Source organism: Leopardus geoffroyi, chromosome A2 (genome assembly GCF_018350155.1).
Source record: "Leopardus geoffroyi isolate Oge1 chromosome A2, O.geoffroyi_Oge1_pat1.0, whole genome shotgun sequence".
Taxonomy (NCBI): domain Eukaryota; kingdom Metazoa; phylum Chordata; class Mammalia; order Carnivora; family Felidae; genus Leopardus; species Leopardus geoffroyi.
This window is the reverse complement of record NC_059331.1, coordinates 154,166,455-154,183,784: the sequence shown is the minus strand read 5'-3', so window position 1 is coordinate 154,183,784 and position 17,330 is coordinate 154,166,455. Positions and strand designations below refer to the sequence as shown.

The following is a 17,330-nucleotide window of genomic DNA, read 5'->3' as shown; positions in this document are numbered from 1 at the left end:
AATTACCCCCTTTTAGGCTTTGTGCCTGCAATTTGAGTAGCTGCCACAGGATGAATGGTGGTACCGGCTGTGCTTGTGTTGCACAAATAGGCTCCCTCTGGGCCCAGGGCAGGGAAGGAAAGACGGAGAATAGCCCGAATCCAGATAACGATGCTCCCTTGCTAGAGAGGCGTCATTCATTCACAGTTCTATAAATCATTTCTAATCGTGTGGGATATAATTCAAATTGAGAGGAAATACAAAGACGTACACACCACTGATGTGCGTTCATTAAAACAGATTCCACACGCTCTCGCTCCTTCTTGTGACCTCTTGGTCGTGTATTGTAAAGCACTGTCCAGAGTATTCAGGGGACAACTGTGGCTTAGCAGAGGGAGTGTATCTAAGTACCTCTATCAAGCTCTTCCCATCTCTTCATCCCTTCTGCATCTCTCTCTTTCTCTTTGCCTTTTGAAAAGTAAAGTTTATTGGGATTATATCTACTACCAAAGTCATATGCTTTAGAGAAAATCCCCACTAGAGAAAATGCAAGAAATTGGAGAAAATCACCCATTCTACTAAGGTCCGGTCTCTGTTTTCTTTTTAATTTTTTTTAACGCTTATTCATTTTTGAGAGACAGAGACAGAGTGTGAGTGAGGGAGGGGCAGAGAGAGAGGAAGACACACAATCCGAACCAGGCTCCAGGCTCTGAGCTGTCAGCACAGAGCCGGACACGGGGCTCGAACTCATGAACCATGAGACCATGACCAAGCTTAAGTTGGACACTTAACTGACTGAGCCACCGGGGCACCCCTCTCTTTTGAAGTTCTGGTTACTTTTCTGAAAAGTTCAATGTTGGGGCACCTGGGTGGCTCAGTCCGTTGAGTGTCCCAACTTCAGCTCAGGTCATGATCTCATGGTCCCTGAGTTCGAGCCCCATGTCGGGCTCTGTGCTGTCAGTTCAGAGCCTGGAGCCTGCTTCGGATTCTGTGTCTCCCTCTCTCTCTGCCCCTCCCCCACTCATGCTCTATCAAAAAAAATGAATAAACGTTAAAAAAATTTTTTAAAGTTCAATGTAGTAAGATATGCATGCCATGCAGTGTCCCCCTTTTTTAAGGGTACCACTGCTGTTTTTTTAAGTGGGAAAAATTCCCTCTTGGCAGCAGCTTTTTCTTTTTATGGCTCTTCAACTTAGTTTTCTTTGTGTGTCAGAACTGAAAGACTAGATGTGTTCATTATTTTAATTTTTTTTCTTTTGCCATGAAAATTCTTTTTTATTTTTATTAAAAAAATTTTTTTACTGTTTTATTTATTTTTGAGATAGAGACAGAGCATGAGCAGGGGAGGGGCAGAGAGAGAGAGAGCGAGACACAATCCGAAGCAGGCTCAGGCTCTGAGCTGTCAGCACAGAGCCCAACGCGGGGCTCGAACTCACAAACCATGAGATCATGACCTGAGCCGAAGTTGGACACTTAACTGACTGAGCCACCCAGGCGCCCCTTTATTTTTATTTTTTAAAATTTATATCCAAGTTAGTTAGCATATAGCGTAATAATGATTTCAGGAATAGATTCCAGTGATTCATCCTGTATGTATAAAAGCCAGTGCTCATCCCAACAAGTATCTTCCTTAATGCCCCTTACCCATTTAGCCAATCCCTCCACCCACAATCCCTCCAGCAACCTTCAGTTCTCTATATTTAAGAATCTCTTATGTTTTGTCCCCCTCCCTGTTCTTATATTAGTTTTGCTTCCCTTTTGTTCATTTGTTTTGTATCTTAAATTCCTCGTATGAGTGAAGTCATATGATATTTGTCTTTCTGTGACTAATTTGGTTAGCATAATACCCTCTAGTTCATCCACGTAGTTACAAATGGCAGAATTTCATGTTTTTCTTTTGTTTATTTATTTTTGAGAGAGAGACAGAGAGAGTGAGTCGGGGGGTGCAGAGAGAGAGGGAAAGAGAGAATCCCAAGCAGGCTCTGCACTGTCAGCACAGAGCCCATTGTGGGGCTTGAACTCACAAACCTTGAGATCATGACCTGAGCCCAAACCAAGAGTCAGATAGCTTAACCAATTGAGCCACCCAGGCACCACAGGATTTCATTCTTTTTGGTTGCCGAGTAATACTCCATTGTGTATGTATACCACATCTTCTTTATCTATTCATCTGTTGATGGACATTTGGGCTCTTTCCATACTTTGGCTGTTGTTGATAGTGCTGCGATAAACATTGGGATGCCTGTGCCCCTTGGAAACAGCATACCTGTATCCCTTGGATAAATACCTAGTAATGCAATTGCTGGGTCGTAGGGTAGTTCTATTTTTAACATTTTGAGGAACCTCCATACTGTTTTCTAGAGTGGCTGCACCAGCTTGCATTCCCACCAACAATGCAAAAGAGATCCTCTTTCTCCGCATCCTCGCCAACGTCTGTTGTTGACTGAATTGTTAATGTTAGCCATTCTGACAGGTGTGAGGTGGTATCTCATTGTGGTTCTGACTTGTATTTCCCTGATGATGAGTGATGTTGAGCATTTTTTCATGTGTCGGTTGGCCATCTGGATGTCATCTTTGGAGAGGTGTCTGTTCATGTCTTTTGCCCATTTCTTCACTGGATTATTTGTTTTTTGAGTATTGAGTTTGGTAAGTTCTTTATAGATTTTGGAAACTGACTCTTTATCTGATGTGTCATTTGCAAATATCTTCTCCCATTCTGTCGGTTGCCTTTTAGTTTTGCTGATTGTTTCCTTCGCAGTGCAGAAGCTTTTTATTTTGATGAGGTCCCAGTAGTTCATTTTTGCTTTTGTTTCCCTTGCCTCTGAGGGAGGGAGTGTTGAGTAAGAAGTTGCTGCGGCCAAGGTCAAAGAGATTTTGCCTGCTTTCTTCTCTAGGATTTTGATGGCTTCCTTTCTTATGTTTAGGTCTTTCATCCATTTTGAGTTTTATTTTTGTGTATGGTGTAAGAAAGTGGTGCAGGTTCATTCTTCTGGTTGTCACTGTCCAGTTTTCCCAGCACCACTTGCTAAAGAGACTGTCTTTATCCCATTGGATATTCTTTATTGCTTTGTCAAAGATTAGTTGGCCATATGTTTGTGTGTCCATTTCTGGGTTCTCTATTCTGTTCCACTGGGCTGAGTGTCTTTTCTTGTGCCAGTACCATACTGTCTTGATGGTTATAACTTTGTAATATATTTTGAAGTCCAGGATTGTGATTCCTCCAGCTTTGGTTTTCTTTTGCAGGATTGTTTTGGCTTTTCAGGGTCTTTTCTGGTTCCATACAAATTTTAGGATTGTTTGTTCTAGCTCTGTGAAGAATGCTGGTGTTATTTTGATAGGGATTGCACTGAATATGTAGATTGCTTTGGGTAATACCAACATTTTGACAATATTTGTTCTTCCAGTTCAGGAGCATGGAATGTTTTTCCAATTTTTTGTGTGTCTTCTTCAATTTCTTTCATAACTTTTCTGTAATTTTCCAGAGGTATTCACTGTTAACCAGCACATACCTGCATGTCCACTGTTCCCTATTCTCTTGTTTTTCTATCAGTATAATTGCCCTGGTGGCTAAATTTTTATCATTCCAACTGATAGCGGAAGTTCAGAGCTGCTTTCAATGTTCCTCTAAAAGTTGTGCAAGTTGCTTAGTGACTGACTAAGCAGCTCCTGTCCTTTCTCTTTCCTTCCTGAAGACTTTGAGATGCCGTTAGACGAAACATGGCAAGTTTTGACACCATGCAGCGTCACGATTGATTATTTGCTGTTTCTTTGGGATGGCTTTATTTATGCTTTTGCTTTTCCTTCTGCTCCAGGGCCGCCGCCTCCCAGTTCAGGGAACGAGCAGCACTCGTCAGCCTCCATCTTTGAGCACGTGGACAGGCTCTCCCGGTCCTCAGAGGCCAGCCGGCGGGTTCCCAGTAAGATACAGCTGATCGCCATGCAGCCAATACCAGGACCTCCAGTTCAGCACACCGTACTGGCCGACCGGGTGGCAGAAACCAACAAAATTAACAAAGAGGTATTTGCTCATATTGAAAAGTACATTTATATTAAAAAAAAAAAACCCACATTCTGATTTGGTCAGTGCTTACCAACAAGTGAAAATTGCAGTGTTGAAGGTCGGAGCTGCTAAGAAGTATGCTTAATTTTAAGTTTTATACTCCACTTTTTTAGATCAGATACCATTCAAGGACACCGTTTCGCACACTGGCCGTTGTGCAGAGAGTTCACGTGGCAAACATGAGACTGCTATCCTTCAAGAGTCCTGTTTTGGCCCTTGGCTGATGTTGAGGAACTTACGTGTGAGAAAGGCTCCTGCCATTCCCAGAACAGAGTGGTTCACTGTGCCCAGACCGTTTTTGCAAACGTTATGACTTATTTGAACATCTCTTTTCCTTCTGGGACTCTGGTACACGCTAGGCAGAGGGTGCCTGTTGGACCAGCCCCCAGTACCGATCCTGGGCACTGCATCTCTGATGGGCTTCCTTGGTGGACAACATTTCACATGTGTTGTCACAACTCATTGCTGGAGGAATTAAGCATATTTAGTGTGACTCTCCTGGGAAAGGCCTCTTAGAAGCTTGTGCTTTGTTTCCTCCAGATTTCACCCCACATACCCTGTGCTTATTTTAATTTGCGTCCTTTTGCTGTATTAAATGGGACTAAATGCTAAGTCCTATCGGTTTTCCTAATGAACCTTTGAATTGGGGGGTGATCCCAGATAGATCCGCTCTGATCCCAAGGATCTAGGAAGGCGTGGTAAAATCGTCTGCCAGTGAATCCTGGAAGAGTGAGTTGGTAAGATTTGGGGAAGCAGAAGGCCAGGCCAAGTCACTGTTACCTTGAACTTGAAAGGTTTGACCTGGCCTGAGCCATTTAGGGCTGCACATAGCTTCATGCTGTGCATTTCCTGCCTCTAACAGATACCTGCTACTGTTGTGAGTTCTGCCAGGATGAAGTCATAAGCAATTGGTGTGGTGGAAACCCCCTGCCCACTTTAAAGGTGATCCTTGAAGTAGATCATCTTACCGAAGTCCCATCAAGAGTTCCTAGAGTTTTCCCTCTCTAGCCCTCATTGGCTTCTTGCTAAGAATGTGACAAGAACATGTGTCCCGGGTTTAGGATGGTGTGTGTTGTCTCTTCTCACCGAATCCTGGCCTGGCTCAGCCCCAGTCCTAACCTAGAGCTGTCTGCACGCCTCTGTACCTGCTACGGGTAAATCCTCCTTTAAGTGGATTTTCCATCTGGTGGAAAGAAAGAAGGGAATGTGCTCACCAGGCCTGTGGCCTCACAACTTGATAGCATACATCTTTTTTTTTTTTTTTTTTTTAACTCTCTTTTTAAAATGTAGTGCTTGATACATAGGTATGTATGCCCCCGCGTGGGAGTGCCTGTCCCTTTGGGGCCTGGACACGGGTCTGGGGGAAAGAAAGGCCTTCCCCCAGATGCTGTCTCCGTGTGGGTGGTAGGAACCTTCAGGAACATTCCATGTGACTCATTTCTCTCCCTTCGGCCACGCAGATCCAGACGGCCCTGCGGCACAAGTCCGAGATCGAGCACCATCGGAACAAGATCCGGCTCCGCGCCAAGCGCCGTGGCCACTACGAGTTCCCGGTGGTGGACGACCTGTCCTCGGGCGACACGCGCGAGCGGCACCGCGTATACCGCAGGGCGCAGATGCAGATCGACAAGATCCTGGACCCCACGGCCAGCGTGCCCTCAGTGTTCATAGAGCCCAGGAAGAGGTGGGTGTCCGCAGAGGGGGCGGGGGCACCCCCCAAGGGTTGCCTGTGGAGGCGCCGTCGGCCTTGCTCCTGCTGGGCTTCTTCTCATGCTCCTGCCTGCTCCTCCAGGGGCCTCAGAACCCCGGCCCTGGGTTTATTCTGCCTCCCCGAATTCAGCTAGTTGGACATGGAAGTCACCTTCTCTTTCTCAGATGGCTCTGCTCGAGTCTCTCTCACTGGGGAATCTCCCTCCTCTCCCATCCCACCCTCACCTCCAGTACCTTCACCTCCTTCGCGTGGGCACCCGTCCGTGTCAGGTGCAGGTGCATTTCTTTTCCCATAGCTGCCCTCCGAGTCTTGGTCTCTTGGCCTTCCGGACCCCTGCCCCTAAGGCGCGTGTGTGTGCTGTAATCGCTGCTCTGGTTGGTCTTGCTCTGCCCAACACCCGTGACGGCTTTGGTTCCCTGCCGCATGGAACCTGCCCTGTAACAGGAGGCGCCCTGCCTCCCCATTCCGGCTACTTTCCACCATCCAGCAGGGTAGACAGAACTGTCTCTCCCTTAGATGGGCCTGCTGTTGCCCGCCATATATTCATCTGCTTCGCATTTCTCCCCACACTCCTCCCCTTCTGCAGATCCTACTTGGTCTTCAAGACCTAGTTCAGGTGCTGTATAGCCAGCCATGATACTGGTAGCTCACACTGATCTTGCCCTTTTCTGAAAGTCCGGAAAAAGTCACGGTCATATGTTACCTTATATTATTCTCTGTTGTTGCGTGCATTTAATATGCTCAGGTAGACTGTGGCTTCCTCATAGCAGAGACTGTCTTACATATTTGTATCCTATGGGGTGTTTACCACGGTGGCCACCATATCCCAGATGCTTGGAAAATACTTTGTGTTTAGTGGATAAGCTACTGGCAGGAAGGATTATTTCCTATGAAGATAACCTCCTTCCTGCCCCCACCCCCTCCCGCAGCTCCAGGATAAAACGATCTCCTAAACCACGCCGAAAACACCAGGTCAACGGCTGTCCCGGAGATGCTGAGAAGGACAGACTCATCACCACAGACAGCGATGGCACTTACAAGAGGCCCCCCGGTGTCCACAACTCTGCCTACATTGGTTGCCCAGTACGTAACGCTGACTCTCGCTTCCAGAGCCGGGGTGGGGTGGCTCTTCGGAGAGTGACCACTAGTGGCTGCTGCCCTGTGTGGTGTTGCTGCCGATGACTGACACTCAGGGCCACGAGACATGTGGAGTGAGGGAACTGGTAGGCTGCTCCTTTGAGAGGAGACTTGAGTCACAGAGCCCAGCAGGCTGCGAAGTGAGCCCTCTGGAAACGTAACCCCGTGTTTGTCCTTTCTGTACACAAGCCCTGTTCTCTTATGCTTCAGGATGGGTACTCCTGGAAGTTAACTGGAAAACAATTTTTTCTTCCTTCCCCCGGTCATAGAATTGTTTGGGTTTCTTGGTGATAGGAGGGGTATTTAGGGTTTTGTCTATCCCTTCTCTTCCTAGAATGCAAGAAGGTATTGTGTGTGTGTGTGTGTGTGTGTGTGTGTGTGTGTGTGTGTGTGTGTGTAATTTTAATGGAACAAAGAGCTTAATGGAAATTAAGAAATACGGAATTAAACTTTTTTTCTTCAAACGGAAAGGGGCACATACAGAATTGCTTGAAGTGTTAAAGGCAGACATTGATAGCATTAAGGCGCACATACACAGACCCCATTGAGTAGGGAAGAAAGTGCCAGCCTCCCCAAAGGTCTGTGACACAAAGACAACCCAAGACGGAGGGAGAGCCAGATGTGGCTGACTTCCAGCAGTGCAGGAAGGACACCGGTAGCCTTGGGCCAGGGTGCGAACCTGGCTCATTGCACAAGACCCCTTCCTCGTTCCGGAGATGCACTTACAGAGGCATCCTTGTTTAGAGAGACATTAGCAAAAAAAAAAAAAAGATAATAAAATAAAAAAAACAAAAACAAAAAAACCCCACGTCTTGGAAAAGGGGTTTGTGATGTGCATGATGACTTTGGACAGAATTTATGCAACCAGCCATTGCCTCCTAAATTAGACAAATAACTACCCTGGAAAGATATGAAGACTCTGGAGGTAGGGCAAACACCACACTGACGTTGGGGCTAGATAGCATCGAATCATGATCATCCGAAAGAACCAGACTTTTCCTTGGCAACTGACTGTATTTCTGGTGTTTTGAAGACTGGCCGTGCCTGTTTGTGAGGATTGGTGCAATCCCAGGGGGTCGCAAGGTTCTCCGGTTGAGACAGTTGTGCTCCCGAATGGAATGAGCTGTGGATGAATTCCTGAGACGGGGGAGCCCGGGCTGGCAATTCATACAGCAGGTGGCGCTCTTGTAGTGTTCTTGTGCTGTGGACAGGTGGCTGTCTGGGCTTCACCTGGAGAAGACTGTCCCCTGGGCTCCCCAGGATGGTCACTTGAACTTTTGCTTTTGTCTCACCTGGGACTTGCAGGCCTGATGCGTGAAACCGATAAATAGAAGAGGTGGTGGGGGGGGGGGGTGGCGCATTCCTTCTTACCCCTTGACTTCCCGAGCCAGCCAGGGCTCATCTCCCAGAGGAAATCCGCAGCCCCATCCCATCCTTTTTTAAGTAGCCCTGAGTCCGTCATCTGTTGCCACGAAGTCTTTTGTCATCTTCTTGCTCTCTCCATTTGTCTTCATCAGTGATCCGAAATCAGGCCTCCTTCGGGGTGACCGGGTCCCGGGTCAGCCTTGTACTTCCTGCTCGTTGTCTTAGTGGGAAGCAGAGACCCCTCCTTCAGCTGGTGGAAAGCAGCCCTTCCCTGGAGAGCTCCGCCTCGGTCGGCCGGCTTCATTTTTGCAGAGATTCCTTAAAATGAAATTTTTCTTACGTGGGCTTTTTCCATTCCATAAAAATTCTGAAACACACGCTTTCAAAGATAATCCCCCTCCCCCCCCCCCGCTTTTTTTTTGAACTCCTTTTTTCTTAGGTGGTATTTCATCTTGAAGATTATACTAATGTGTTTTTTTCTTGAATTTTACACTCTACCTTCAAAATGTCTTCTCGTTATGATCTCTTTTCTCCTAGGGTGAAAGGAATAGTCCTAGGTTTCTTGGCAACTGGGGTTACCGTTATAATTCAGGCCTCAGCACGGTATGGCCCTCAGGCCAAATCCAGCCAGCCACTTGTTTTTGTAAAGTTTTATTGGAACACTGTTGTGCCCTTGCACCATTCATCTGTGTGTTCTCTGTGGCTGCTCCTGCTGCAGTGTTAGAGTTAAACAACAGAGCAGCAAAGTCTCTGTGACTCACGGAGCCTAAGATAATTGCTGTCTGGCCCTTTACAGAAAAGGTTTGTCTACCCCTGATACAATTTATCATCCAAGCTTGGCACTTGGGAGAGTGAAAAGAGTCTCTATTAATGATTACACTGGGACAGCAGGCATACCCTGACATTGTCCTGGGCCAGCCAGGGTGTCTGATCACTCTCTTAGAATTCCTACAGAAGACTGCAAAATGGGCACCAGAGTACATCCTGTCTGATGACTGAAGGTAAAAACTTCCTATGTATTTCTGAGGAATGACGGGCGAATGTGTACCTGTCCAAAGGAAAACACATTGACTAATAACAAAATTATCAGGCTGAGATTCAAGAGAGTGGAATTCAAATTCCAGCAGGGATCCTGGGTAAATCTTCCTTTCCACAGACCACGGTTCCCCCTGTATTATTGACTACCACCTCTATGTGAAACACCCTACAGGTGTCGAGATACAGAAAAATGAAGATCTCTTGTTGGCCTGCAAGTTGCTGGCAGTGTAGCCTGCAAAATGAGGAGACCGGAAGAAGAAAGAACGGAAAGCTCTAACGTCATGGCTCCGTAGCTCTTTGCCTTCTTGGCAAGATTCACGAGTCCCTCCTTCACAGCATACTTTTTGCTGTAAAAGTTAAACCGTTGGAATCTCTGTTCAGGCTTGCAGTTTTTTGTGTGGCCACATGCTCGCTTCCTTGCCACACAACGCTATAAAGCAGGATTCACCCGAGTAAGTTTGAAGATCTCATAGACTTTACTCAACAGCTCTTGAATCCCACAGCATCAGACGCGGAGAGTTGAAAGGAGCTCCGAGGAGCCGTACAAAATGGAAGGGGCAGAAAAGGAAGTTTTCTAACAAAGAGCGAATTGTTTCAGGCAAGGTCACCTTTCTCTGGGGGAAGGGGGGGGTGGTCTATCACGCCTGTTACCTCACTAGTGCAGATCAGGAATTTCCAGATTGACTGGTTAAAGGTCACATTCCTGGAAGAGGCTGAAAATGCAGTGAAGTCTTGGTTTGCTCCTGGGGGGGCAGCGACTCCATTTTGGGCCTGTTGTTTCTTTCTTGCCTTCTTTCATTTAAACAACAGGTAACTAGTCACTTCCTGGAACCACCACCAGGAGCCTCATTTCTGTCTTTGGAGAGACCCTTTCACTCGCCAGTGGGATGTGTTTATAGACACCCTTTTCCTTTGTTCCACCATGAACTGTTAGTCTGGTGACACACTACTGACCACAGTTTTCCCTTTCTGCTCTTCAAGAAATCCAAGAATGGGAGAAGGGCCTGCCTGTGGACCTTTTATCCGCCTCGTAAGGAAAGGAACAGAGTTCTTCTAGCGCTCGTCATACGTCAGAGAACCCCTTGGGGCCCCGAATCCTTACTTAACAATTCCTTGAGGACAGCTCTCACTTCCTGGAACCTTTCCTGGGGTAGCCCAGTTTTAGAGAAAGAGACCGAGGTGTCACTACACAGCAGTGGGACCACCCCCCTGCTGTTGGGAGGGGAAGAGCCCCGGATCCATCTCAAGAGCCAGCCACTGCTCAACGGCAGTTGTTTCTGTCGGAGGAGTAAGGGCCGGGTGATGCCACAGCTTCAGGTTCTGCCAAGGGAATCCACAAATCTGAGTGTTAATATTAAATCTTCAGGTTTTCAAAAATATTAGCTCTTTATTTTTTTAAGACTGCACAGGCCAAGCAAAACAGGTCTGTGGGCCGTTTGTGGTTTGCCAGTCTGTAGTGCGGTTCTCTGTTTGGAGTTAAGCAGTGACTGCCCTTAAATGTTTGATGCTGGCATGAGTAATAATGGATCATCTGTTGGACAGGACAGAGGCTTTTTTTAAAAAGTTTTTTTTTTTAATAATTATTTTTGAGAGAGAGAGAGGGAGAGAGAGAGACCCCGCAGGGGAGGGGCAGAGAGAGAGGGAGACACAGAATCTGAAGCAGGCTCTAGGCTCTGAGCTGTCAGCATAGTCTGATGTGGGGCTCGAGCCCACTTACTGCTAGATCATGACCTGAGCCAAAGTCAGACACTCAACCAACTGAGCCACCCAGGTGCCCTTCTCCCCTCCCCCCCACCTCTTTTTAATATTTATTTTTGAGAGAGCACAACCCTGGGATCATGACCTGAACCAACATCAAGAGTCAGGTGCTTAACTGACTGAGCCAGCCAGGTGCCCCTGTATAGAATAATATTTAAACCTTTCTTGATGACTCACATTATCCAGAGATAGTTCCATTTAAAAACATGTGGTTTCTGGGGGCACCTCAGTCGATTAAGCGTCCGACTCTTAATTTTGGCTCAGGTCGTGATCTCATGGGTTTATGAGTTCAGGCTCTGCATCGGGCTCTGCACTGACATTCAGAGCTTCTTGGGATTCTCACTCTCTCCCTTTCTCTCTGACCCTCCCTACACCCCTGAAAATAAATAAATACACTTAAAAAAATTAAAAATTAAAACGTGGTTTCTGAATACTCTGTTTACTATAACAAGTAGTTACAATAAGTATTAAATTTTTAAAAGTTTGTTTGAGAGAGTGCACACATGTATGTGTGTGTGCGGGGGGGAGGGGCAGAGAGAGACTCCCACACGGGCTCCATGATGAACACAGAGCCCCACGTGGAGCTCTGCCTCAAGACCATGAACGAGATCATGACCTGAGCCGATATCAGGAGGCAGACACTTAACAGACTGAGCTACGCAGGCACCTCAGTGTCAACATTTTTTATACACACAGGTGTAATATGGTGGTGACTTTGAACTCTCTTGAGGGTGTGTAGGGCTACTTTTTCTTATTGTAGTCAGTAGACTGCTTTAGACTTTGGTATCTATGAAAAGTTGACTAGGTAGTTTAGTAACTAAGACTCTGAGACATCATTTTTGGCTGCTTAGGGACATTTAATAAAAACACATACTTGCAGGTATTGAAGTGCATTTCAGCTCGTTGGTTGAATTTTGCTGGACAAGTGATTTTTGAATATCTTCACTTTTTTCTTTCATCCTGATTCAGGCTCCCCCTGCCACCACCACCCGTTAGCCGCCATTTAAAAAATTCTTACGGGTGACCTTTTCCTCACTGTCAGTGAAAATTGTTAAATCCCATTTTGGCCCTGTGGTTTTCACGTCACCACATAAGCTCACATCTGATCCTTGTTCCCTTTGCTCTTTGTCTTGCCCTAGTCTGATCCCGATCTCCCGGCCGATGTACAGACGCCGTCCTCTGCTGAGCTGGGGAGGTATCCGGGCCTGCCCTTCCCAGCCTCCCAGTACATCCCGCCTCAGCCGTCCATCGAGGAGGCGCGCCAGACCATGCACTCCCTCCTGGATGACGCTTTTGCCCTCGTGGCCCCCAGCGGCCAGCCTGCCAGTGCTGCAGTCACAGGCCCCGGGGTCCCAGCTGTCCTGCCTGTGAACAGCACCCCTTCCCGGGATGAGAGGCGAGCCACCCAGTGGGGGTCCTTCTACAGCCCTGCTCAGACAGCCAGCAACCCCTGTAGCGTAAGTCCTGGCCTTCTAGAATTCTCGTGTGGGTCATATGTTGGAATTTTGTGGCCTTCCTCCCTCAGTTTCAGAATCACTATGATGGTACTGATTGTATTTGATAAGAATTAAAGCTTGGCTGAGGGGTCTCGGTTTTCGTTTTATTCTCCTAAGTTAATTCTTAAAAAAATTTTTTTTTAATGTTTGTTTATTTTGGAGGGAGAGAGAGAGAGAGACAGAGTGTGAGCAGGGCAGGGGCAGAGAGAGAGGCAGACACAGAATCTGAAGCAGGCTCCAGGCTCCGAGTTGTCAGCACAGAGCCCGACGCGGGGCTTGAACCCACGAACGGTGAGATCATGACCTGAGCCGAAGCCAGACTGACTGAGCCACCCAGGCGCCCCTCTCCTAAGTTAATTCTTAATTTGGGAAGTATCCTTTTATGTTTTTATGCAACTCTGGTATTTTATGGGAGTCTCTTCCTGGGTTCCATTCAGGTCCTGAAATGGAGGTGGGGTAACTGTCAAAGCATATTCTTGTTGATGTCTTTGTAAAAGGTGCATTTTAGAACATACCAGGTAATTAGGCTTCTTGGAAGGCCCCCGGGGACTGGAGTGATCTTTGAGGCTCTGGGATTGTAGGCAGCTAGCCCACAGGCAGGCAAGGACAACCGTTTCAAATATCAGGTTTCCATCTTGGGACTTGACATTTCAGCATTTCATCTGCCTTTGTCATCCTTTTTTTTTTTTTTTTTTTTTTTTGTATGCCATCAATCCTTTCAAATGTGGCTTCTCAAAATATGGGGAAGAAGTGAAACTGAAAGGTGTGACATTAATATTTTTTCTGCTAATTTTAGATTGGGTGATTGGACTAAAGCATTTGACTCTGGAGGGAAGTTAATTAGTCACAATTTGAATTTCTCAAGGAGTGTTTATACTGGGTCCTCTGATTTCATTACCCACATTAAGGTAAAATTGGGTGGTAATGAACATGTGTTAAAGGCATCTTTATCTCTGAAATTGGTTTGAATGTTCACAGTACGCCGTTAGTAATAGATTATTTTCTTCAATAACTGCTACCACGTGGCGGGGGGCGGGGGCGGAATACCATTCCATCTTGTTATTGTTTTCAATGTTACAACTGTAAGTATTAAATGCTTCATAATTATAACTAGTAGTTTATAATCTTTCTTTAAGGAAATGGATGATGCACAACAAACTCACTGATAATCAAGTGAATGTGGCTTCAGCTGCTGTCTGAGCTTCTTTCATTTGTTTATTCCTTCAGGTAGATTTGTGGAGCACAAATCTGTGCTGTGTTGGGGTGTTCTGCTAGGTGTTGGGATAAAGCAGTTGCACAGCGCACAACTCCAGCTTCTGCATGATGGCAGGGGGTATGTGGGCAGTTGAGGCAGTAATTCTAACACAGCATGGCAGGTCCCTTGGCAGGGGGAGAGTACCTCCAGGGAGCCCTTGGCTGAGCTGTGAGGTGTTCAGAAGGATTTTCCAGATAAAATGTGATCTAAGTAGAAGACTGAAGATTAATTAGTGGTTGTAGTAGGGAAGCATGGCGGAGACAGAAGTAAGTGTCCAGTACAAACTTTTTCTGGACAAGATGAAGGAACAAGGTTGGATTACTTTGCTTCCAGAAACACCTAAAATAATGGAAAAGGAAAGATTTTCACAACCCTGGGCCTTAGGCAGCAAAGGAGGGATTGCTGAGAAATGAGCTGAGCTCTACACATGTCCCAGTTTATATCTTTTTTTTTTAATGTTTATTTATTTTTGAGAGAGAGAGAAAGAGAGAGAGAGTCAGCATGAGTAGGAGAGGGGCAGAGAGAGAGGGAGACACAGAATCCGAAGCAGGCTCCAGGCTCTGAGCTGTCAGCACAACCCATGAACTGTGAGATCATGACCTGAGCTGAAGTCTGGACACTTAGCTGACTGAGCCACCCAGGTGCCCCTGTCCCAATTTATATCTTGAGAGAGTTTCTGGTTGCAGTGCAGGGATGGAGACCTCAGGCAGAGCACAGTAGTCTCTCTGAGTTGAGAAAGACCGAGTTGGAGACAGGGGAGGAAAAGGTAGCTACATTTCACAATAGAGAGTACAAGAAAGCAGAGAGAGAATTCTAGAGATCTGCAAAGAGTCTTCGTCTGAGTACTCATCAGTTTAAGGGTATGGTGAAACTATCTAAGACTAGGGAAAGAACTGCTTAAAAAATTAAAGGGAATAGTCCTCAGAGCTCACACAGATGTAGAAATAAGTTTCTATTATATGATGAATTGTGTGCCCCCAAATCCATATGTTGAAGCCTAAAACCCCATGTGGCTATATTGGAGCTGGGGTCTTTAAGAAGGTGATTAGCTTTAAATGAGGTCATAAGTGGGGGGTGCCTGGGTGGCTCAGTCACTTAAGTGTCCAACTTCGGCTCAGGTCGTGATCTCACGGTACGTGAGTTCGAGCCCCGCGTTAGGCTCTGTGCTGATAGCTTGGAGCCTGGAACCTGCTTCGGATTCCCCTGTCTGCCCCTCCCCCTCTCTGTCCCTCCCCTGCTCCTGCTCTCTTTCTCTCTCTCAAAAATAAACATAAAAAATATATAAATGATGTCAGAAGTTGGAACCCTGATCTGATAGAATTGGTGCTCTCATGAGAAGAGGAAGAAACACCAGAGTGCTCTCTCTGTCATGTGGGAACACAGCAAGAAGGTGAGCTGTCTGTGAGGCAGAAAGAGAGCTCTCATCATAAACCCTGCTGGAACCTTGATCTTGGACTTTGTAGCCTACAGACCTATGAGAAAATAAATTTCTTTTGTTTAAGCCACCCAATCTGTGGTATTTTCTTGCAACAGCCCAAGCTGTTCCTTTCTTTCTAGAGTGGAAAGCTGCATAATTCATGGAGCGCCAGTTAGATTACTCAGAAGGAGCATTGGTTTGCCTCCGTAGTGGGGCAAGATGAACCCCAGATTAAAGCTTCCCTAGTTCTACCTAACAAAGCATAAACACAATACCTGAACCTGAACAGAGCCCCAGAATATTTATAGGGAAACAAAAGTATATAACATCCAACAAGGTAAAATTAATAATGTCTAAAGTCCAAAACTAACCAGTTAAGCAAATAGGCAAGAAAATGACACAGAACTAGTAGACAAGGATTTTAAAAGAATAATTATAATGAAGTTCCATGTGTTTAAGAAGCTGGAGGACAGATTGAATTTATTAGAGGCACTGAGGACATGAAAGGGTGCACATCAATTTAGAGATGAAAACTATAACGTCTGAGATAAAATATATACTTATGGGATTAGTGGCAGATCAGATATTAAAGAAGAAAAGATTACTGATTTTAAATACATAGTAATAAAAAATAAGCCAACATGCAACAGAGTAAGTAGACTGAAAAAATGAATAGAGCATTGATGACCTGAGGACAACTTCAAGTGGACTAATATACATGTAATTGGAGGTCTCAGAAGAAAAGAAGGAGAGTTAGAAAAAATAATTAAATAATGCCCAAAAGTTTTTCAAATTTGATGGAAACTATGAATCTGCAGATCTACAAAAATTGATGACCCCCTGTGCACAAGAAACACGAAGAAAACTGTGCCAAAAAATATAATGAAATTGCTTAAATTAAGTGATAAAGATTTAAAAACCATCCAGAGAAAGAGGACACATTGTATGCAGTGGAACAAAGGTAAGGATGACAACAATATTCTCATTGTCCAGAAGACAGTGAAACAAATCTTTAAAGAACTAAAGGAAAAAACTGTCAACCTAGCACTCTCTATCCACTGAAAATATCTTTCAAAAACCTTTCACACATATAAAAGCTGAAAGAATGTATCACTGGCAGGCTTGCATTACAAGAAATGTCATTGAAAATTCTTTTTTTTTTTAAAAAATATTTATTATTGAGAGACAGAGCATGAGCATGGGAGGGGCAGAGAGAGAGGAGGCACAGAATCTGAAGCAGGCTCCAGGCTCTGAGCTGTCAGCACAGAGCCCAATGTGGGGCTCAAACTCAAAAACCGTGAGATCGTGACCTGAGCTGAAGTCGACGCCTAACCGACTGAGCCACCCAGGTGCCCCTGTCATAGAAACTTCTTTAGGCAGAAGTAATATGATACCAGATAACGATCTGGATCTATATAGATGAATGAAAAACACTAGAAGTGTAAATATGTGGATAATTTAAAAAAATTCTGTATTATTTAAATCTTTTGAAAAGATAATTGGCTGTTGAAAGAACAAGGATAACAGTGTTTTGTAGGGTTTATAACATATATAGAAGTAAAATGTGTGAAAACGCAAAAAGCACAAAGGCTAAAAGAGGAGAAATTGAAATGCACTGGTTTGATGTTCTTATACCATACACGAAGTGTAATGATAGTATGTGAAGGTAGACTGATCAGTGAAATATATAGAACGTAAACTCTATAGCAACCACTAAAAACAAAATAACAAAATAATAGCTAATAACCAACAAAGAGTAAAAATGGAATGATAAAAAGTACTCGGTCCAAAAGAAATCAGGAAAAGAGGAAAAAGGAAAACAAAGAACAGATGGGAAAAACAGAAAACTGATACCAAGATGGTAGATTTAAATCTAGCCCTATCTATAATCACATTAAATGTGAATGGTCTAGATATTCCTGTTATGTGACAGAGATTGTCAGATAGGCTAAAACATAAGAACCAATTATCTGTTGCCTACAAGATACGTACATCAAATATAAAGCCATAAATAGGTTAAAAGTATGGAGAAAGAAAAACAAATGTATGGAGAAAGATATACCATGTTAACACCAATCCCAAGAAACTGGAGTGGCTATATTAATATTCGCCAA

The 17,330-nt window shown here is 45.1% G+C and overlaps 1 protein-coding gene across 1 annotated transcript in view; it reads left to right on the top strand.

Annotated features, from left to right (window-relative positions):
• Positions 1-17,330, top strand: part of KIAA1549 (KIAA1549 ortholog) — a 154,989-nt gene that overhangs the window by 105,390 nt on the left and 32,269 nt on the right. The window contains exons 14-17 of the mRNA XM_045496408.1: positions 3,792-3,997; positions 5,500-5,723; positions 6,680-6,833; positions 12,188-12,505. Coding sequence (XP_045352364.1) covers positions 3,792-3,997; positions 5,500-5,723; positions 6,680-6,833; positions 12,188-12,505 — 902 coding nt within the window. The remainder of the gene's footprint in view (positions 1-3,791; positions 3,998-5,499; positions 5,724-6,679; positions 6,834-12,187; positions 12,506-17,330) is intronic.